The sequence below is a fragment of the Athene cunicularia genome (assembly GCF_003259725.1).
Source record: "Athene cunicularia isolate RWA chromosome 13 unlocalized genomic scaffold, athCun1 chr13_part1, whole genome shotgun sequence".
Lineage (NCBI taxonomy): Eukaryota > Metazoa > Chordata > Aves > Strigiformes > Strigidae > Athene > Athene cunicularia.
The window spans coordinates 6,515,464-6,522,576 of NW_020799117.1; the positions used below are offsets into that span (position 1 = coordinate 6,515,464).

General features: G+C 52.0%; 1 protein-coding gene across 1 annotated transcript in view; it reads left to right on the forward strand.

Moving 5' to 3' along the window:
* Positions 1 to 4,263: 4,263 nt before the first annotated feature.
* The window catches only part of TCOF1 (treacle ribosome biogenesis factor 1), a 26,259-nt gene continuing 23,409 nt past the window's right edge, over positions 4,264 to 7,113 (forward strand). Inside the window, exon 1 of the mRNA XM_026858503.1 lies at positions 4,264 to 4,312. Coding sequence (XP_026714304.1) covers positions 4,264 to 4,312 — 49 coding nt within the window. The remainder of the gene's footprint in view (positions 4,313 to 7,113) is intronic.

Here is a 7,113-nt window from a genome sequence, read left to right on the forward strand (position 1 = left end):
TGCATGAAACTTGAGCTTTTCTGGTACTTCAGAGTCACATCAATCTGGAGAATGTAGCTGGAGCCAGCGTGGGGCTGAGTCCCACCTGAGCAGAGGCAGAAAGCTCCACAGCCCACATGGGAAGCCCAGGAGGTGACAGGTTTTGGTACCAGGAGCACAAGCTTTCTGTCCTGCCCACTTCCTTGTCTGGCAGGAGCCGGCAGAGTGGTCAGGCAATGGTTTGAGGGTGCTTCACTGAATGCCCACTCTGAGAAGGACCTCCTTGTGCTGGGAGGAGTGGGGCAACACCCACTGCTCTGCTTGAGTGGGCTCCCACACCTCAAACTTGTACCACTTCACAGAAAAATCCCCCATCATGAGAGGGAAAGCCACCTTGAAATGGACCCAGAGGGAGAGATGTCACTGCAGGCACCAGCAGGCATCTGCCTGCACTGGGCGAACCTCCTCCCCTGATGCAGCTGCCTGTCCCGGGCAGGGCCAGGGCGTTCGGTCTGCAGCTGCCTGGTGCTTTTGGAGGACAAGGATGCTGTAAGCAGGACCATCATCCCAGCCTTGTCTGCTCACGCTGCGAGCATCAGGAAGGGCTGGCACCACAGCAGCATGAGTCAAGGCTCGTGTTGGATACTCACTCGAGTATTCCCTGCCTTCAGACTGCGCCCCACCAAACAAGGGTAGACCCTTGTAGGGTCTCATGTCCTTTGCAGGGTCGATCCTCAACCCACAGCCTCTTGGACAAGGGGTGCAGGTCACAGCGAAGCTCTTCTCTTCACAACCCTCCTCCTTCTGAGGCAAAACACCTAACGAACGGGCCCTCCGGGACTGCCCAGAGCACTAACGCATCTGGCATCTGTCCACTCCCCTCGCTTAACCACTGTGGCTTTTTCCATCTTCATAAGCAGGGAAAGCAATCACCATAACGAATGTCTCTAAAGCTCTCACCACAGCACTCAGGATGTGCTAAACGAAATAAACACACATCAAGAGCCCATTAATGGTGCTCTCCTCATGCCCAGCAGCCACGGTCAGGCACGAGGGGGACCAGGAAGGGACGCTAATGTACAAAGCAGAATCTCCCGGAAAGAGAGGGATGAATTTTTACCTATTTTTTCCTCTTTTTTTTTCCCATTTTCAGATTGCTGCATCTCCACCATCAGCACGTGGCTGTGCCCATGCCAGGACAGTGCCAGCAGAGGAGGGCAGTGGGACATGCTGCCACACAGTGATGCTCCTCGCGGTGTACCCTCTCCTGGGTGACCCCTTCTGCACAGCCACCCTGCCCCGCCAAGCTTTCCTCTCCTTCCCAGCCTCCCAGACACAACACAGAGCGGGATTTCAGGGAAAAACAAATGGCTGCAGGTGGTGGTTACGGCCTGGGACTGTGGGGCAGAGACCCCAGGGCTGGGGGGAAGATGCTCCTGGTTTGCATGGGAGCACAAGCAGGAGCCTCCCAGTGTTAAGTTATAGGACACAACTATGCTAGAGGGGCAGCTCACTGCTGAAGAACAAGGGGTTGTTCCTCCTCTCTCAGGCTCGTATTGGGCCACTTAGCCAGGAGCAAGAGTTTTGCTCTGGTCAGAATTGAGCTGAGAAAGCTCAGGATGCTGGAAAGGCAGAAGCCGTGGTGCAGGGCTGTAGCATGACCCCAGAACTAGCACTCCCCGTCTCTCCCCGCTCCCTCCTTCCCCTCCTTTTTCTGCCGCACTGTTTTTGACTGAAGTTAAAGCAGCAAAGGATGTCCAACGGGAGAAAAATAATACCCCAGACCTCTGGCTTCATGAATGCAAACACAGCCCCCTTCCCCTCTCCTCCCAGGTAGAGCTGCTGAAATCTGGATAAACACAGTGGAGCTGTTGTGGCTGTTGGTGTTGGCCATGCTGCACCGTGAGGCTGCCAGGCCTTTTAACGGGGATATGCTTACAAACGAGAGAGCAAGAGCCTGGGGGAAAGCAGGGCTGGGATGGGGGTTGATTAATAATAACAGCCCTTCTGCTTGCTGCATTGATGTATATTAGATCTACTACCAAAAAAAAGAGAAATTAAATGGCTCAATGCTACTAGTTCTTCAGTGCCAGTGCTGAATAACTGCCACGCCAGTAGACACACAGGCAGTTAGACATAGCCAGCGATACACTTCCAATCTAGACTGTTAAAATTAAGCATATTGCAACCAAATTTTAATGTCACGTCTTCTGCTCGTTGGAGTTCTCAAATCTGTTCTTTCAGCTACCAAAATTAAAAGACTGCTTTATATTCTGCAGACTTAAGGGTGACTTTTTTCCCCACAATTAATTAGTTTAAAACTAACAGGGCTGGGTTGCTATGAGTTTCAGTGATAGAGCTGGGATATGTGTATATATATTTTTTAATTTTTTTTTTCACTTCTGAGCTGCTCCTTCTCATCTGGCAGCAGGCTGCCAGCGAGTGCATCAATATTATTTGATGCTTCCCTGATAGCTTAGGTGAAATGATCTGATCACCCCAAGCAAAGCCCCAGCAGCAAATGGCCACATCAGAGGAGCCCCCCTCAGCCTTGGCTCCATGGATCTGTCCCAGCCATGGGGCCAAGAAAGAGGCAGGTATGGGGACACAGCCCGGCTTTCCAGAAGGTTCAAGGGCTATGGTGGTGATGGGGAGGGCTGTGATGTGTCAAGTCAGGTTCTCTCCATCCTGTTCTTCCACCTTGTGTGGAAATCCTATAAATGTAACATGGGAATTGAGTGTAATTTATAACCCTCACGTCCCCAGAGGCAGTGTGGACCAGATGTTTCAAAGCTAGCTGTTGTTTTCACCACTGGTAAAGCACTTCGGGCTCGGTTTTGCCTCCACAAGTGCTGCTGGTTAATTAATTAATGTGACTTGAACACCCAGGTCCTGGAGGGCACCTGCCACGAGGCTGGCGTGGATGCCTAAATGACTCTGAGTGTATTTGCAAAATTGGAGGCAGAAAGCTGCCCAAGCAAGGCTGAGCCGCAGCGGGCCATGTACACAAAACAATACCATGATTCATCTGAGATTGCCATAACCCATCTCATTTCATCAGGATGCTGTGGCATTTAAAATGGCATTTCCTCCCATCTGCTGTGCATTAGCAGACAAAGAAAAAGGAGGAGGGGGGAGAGAACAGCAAAACAAAGCGGGGAGGAAAAAACGGGATTCCTGAGTCAGACTGTTCCTAAAGCAGCTCCTTGTCCTTGCAAAGCCCAAGCCCACCCTGCTGGGCAGAGGGCAGTGAAACTGGCTGTGGACAATTTTGCCTCCAGCTAGGCCTGGCTGCAGCCCAGGATGCGATCCCCAGGCGTAGGGTGAGAGACGATGATCTCGGCGGTGACTCAAAGCCCCGCAGAGTGGCACCTGGCAACCCTCTCTCCACACCCCCAGAGCTGCCAAACCAGCAAACAAATCCCCCCAAGCTAACCACTGGGGTGGCTTTATTTCTCCTTGGTCATTTCCTCTTCTCCATCCTTCCTCAGATTTTCTTTTCTTTCCTTCCTCCCTTCCCTGCCTCATCTTCCCTTGGAAATGAGAACCCATTCTTCTGTCCCCATGTCTCCCTTCACTGCTCCCCCTCTCTTCCTGTGCTCCCACCTCCTCTCTTCACTGTCCCCTAACACCTTTAATTTCCATCTTTTTCTTGCACTCCCCCTGCCCTGACCCATCACCACCTTCTCCCATACTCTCTCCTTCTGCCCAGCCCAGGTGGCATCCTTGGGGCGCTTTCCAGGAGGGAGAGAGCTTGAAGCCCTCTTGGCAGGGCACTCAGAGCAGGGAAATTCAGCTCAGCTTCTGAACTGGGCCATGAAAATCATCCTCCTAAATGTGGCTTGCACTTTCAGCTAATGGTCTGAGTCATGAGACACACTGGAGTTACCTGGTAGGAGTAACAAGGGTCCTGTCCCTGGCCACCCCACCCCGCCCCTTGGCTGGGGGATCCTGCCCTGGAGCTGAGGCAGAAGGAGCAATGTGCCTGCAGCTCACGCTCCGGCTGCTGTTAGCAGCCATGAAATGGGTCAGGCAAGGAGCTACACCAGCTGAGAAACAGGCAGAACACCTTTTCTGTTGTCTCTGCTCCACCACCACGATGTAAAGACAAGGAGCCAGAGACAGAAACTCCCTTGGGCAAACAGCTTGGCATCCCCCAGTATCTGGGCCCCACAGGTGTTATGTACCACCCTGGCATCCCTGTGGATCACAAAGTCCCTCCTTCTGCTACCCCAAACAGACATAAGTAACCCCACATGCACCAAACAAAAAGGTCAGACCACGATGGAAGATGTGTCCCCCGCTGCTACGACGCACTATAGGCCAAAAACATGTGAGTGGAAAAATACATCGAATTGAAGCTTGCAGAGCAGCAAGGTGTCCTTGCAAGCCCAAGGGTCCAGCAGACATGCTTAGAGGCTGTCAGTTCCCATCGGGCACAACGGAGGAAGGACAGTGCTCTCCAGCCTGCAAGCACGCTCCCTGAACCCGGGTTTGGCCCAGACACAAGCAGTCATTCAGAACGGAATAGGTGTGGACAAGTTTGACCCCGAGCAATAACCAAAGAGCATGTGAAAGTGGCAGCGAGCAAAGCTCTCGGCTTGTACAGCTGAGGGCAGGGACAGGGCTGTGCGGTTATTAGCAGACTGAGCTGAGCTGGCTACTCAATTACAGCTGTTTTATCCCCTGTCTGGATTTGAAACAGCTTCCTCCAATCTCTTCGTGACTCAGTGTCTTGGCATGGAGATTGCATACCCAAGAGGTTAGCTTTTGAAATCCACCAGGGACATTTCACCTTCCTAAAATAAAGAGTGGGCAAAATATTTTCAACCTCCCTCCAAAAAATGCACACACACAAAAAATCACTCCTTAATAAGTGTATGTTGTTGGGTCTCAGCTGGCTTTGGGCTGGGGTAGATTTTCCTATTTATAATCATGCAGCTGTTTGCCGACTGAATAGCTCTATTTATTATTTGGCATGTTTACTAACCACCTCAAATACCTTCTCTACCTGTAATTGTGGTGCAGCGTACATATTATTTTTTTTCAGATTTCTTCATTCAAGTGGGTTGTGTTACTCCCAAGCCCCACGCTGCAGTTTGCTAAGGGTATTCATGGTTTGAGGGTATGAAGCTTTGGACTCAAGTGACCCTGAACTGTAGAGGACCTGTGAAGAGAAACTTGGGGGAAAAAATGGAGTAATTTTTTCAAGCCATTTGTCCATGGGCACTCAGGCCTTTAACATACTCTATCTGCCTTTCTTGAGAGCAGTCTCTCCTGAATGTGTTTCCTCCCATCTATGCTCATCTACCTTCTTCCCCTCCAAGCTCCCACAAAGTTGGTCAAAGCCAAACTCTTTATGTTTGCCATAGTATGTGAGTTCTTAGTCATGGGAGAGGAGGCCTTACAACCCAACTGAGCAGAGGCTTGTTGGACTCTTGGTACCCGGACACCAGGGAAAATGAATACACCTGGTTTCCCCAAAGCACAGAGAGAACTGAGAGCTGTGGAAAAGCTGGCCATACACCTCCAACCCAACCCAGCACACTGCTACCATGCCCTGCAGGGCTTTGCTGCCCTGTCCTGCCTGTAACTGAGGTCCATCTGTATTGTGTTCACCCCCTTTGTCTTTCTGATGGCATCTAGGTGATTCACTAATCCGGTTACTTGCCATCCTCCAATCCCTCCTTCGTCAGTGCGTCGCATCGACATCCTTCAGACCAGCCTAAACAATTTAAATCTATTCCAGTTCCCTGCACTACACAGGGCTCCTTTAATGGTTCCAAATCTGTTTGGAGAAGTTCTTTGCCCAGGAGGGATCCTCTGCTTCTTTCTGCCTGAGGCCAGGGCAGCTCCTCTGGTAATCACCAGACTCCTGGTAGAGGTAGGGGTAAGGTCAGAGGAGGTTTGGTATGGTGTTAAGATTTGGGTTTTTTTGATAAAGAAAGCAAACAGAGCAGTTCCTGGACATATAAAACCATTCCAGACCATGTCAAATAGGTCCAAACATTTTCATCAATATATCTGCAGTAGGCAGTGCCCTTTATGGGGGCAAATCTCCACCCAACCTAATTTTCAGAGGCCCATGAAGTCATCTTCTCCAGGTTCTGCCCCCAGATGACTTTGTCCACTCAGCCCTGGTCTGCAGCCTCCCGAGGAAACACCCTTCACCACTCTCTGCCCCGAGATGTTTCACCTGGCTCTTCCTCTCCAGTTAGGAGAACCAGGTCTCCAAACCAGGCCGCCAGCTGATCAGACCTTGCACCTCTGGTCGTCTCATAGCAGTGGCAGTCGCACTGGGATGCCATCACGGGCCAGCCATCCCGTCATGGCGTGTGCCACGGCCACGTTTCCACCAAGCATCAATGACTGTTTGTGCAGGGGGAGTTCAGTCGCAGAAAGGACTAGCCGGGTCTGCGTTTCATTTACAGGAGCTGTAAAACTGCCACCTGGCCAGTGGCTTTAAAGCTTTGGATGATGCTGGTGTCAAAGACGTTTGGTGCAAGAGCCAGCTGGAGCCGAGCCAGTTTTATATTTAATCTTGCCTATAAATACAAATAAAGGGTCTGTATTTTGAGTGAGCAACAGGCGCACCACGGACATTATTAAACCTTCCAAAAATAAACCTCTGCCAAAGTGAAGGGAGCCAGATTTTTCCTGGAAAGTATCAGCACAGGGCGGGGGGAGATGGCAACAGGGCAGCCCCTCTGCCGCACGGCCCCTCTCCAACAGCTGCTCTGTGTCAGGAGCTCCATCCTCCCTGTCACTGTTCGCTTGTTTTAGCCCCTAAAATGCCTGAGCAGCTCCTCGGAGCAGCTTTAACACTACATCAGCCCTGAGGATTCATCCCAGGAGCGCTGTCAGGGTGAGGCCTCTGTCTTCACAGCTGGAAAAGCCAGCGGCCGCGGCTGAAACAGTCACCGCCCTGCCCCCCCGGCGTCGGACAGCGGCCTGTCCTCCTCGCTGCCTCTCCCTTTGCCCCCATCGCGCTCCGAGGAGGGCGTAAGGGCCGCCAGGTCCCAGGCGAGGCGCCGCCATGAGCCGACCCCTCCCCGACACTCCACTTCCCAGAGGGCCGCGCGGCGGAAGCGGATGTGACGTCACGGGCCGCGCAGCTGATAGTCACCTTTGGCT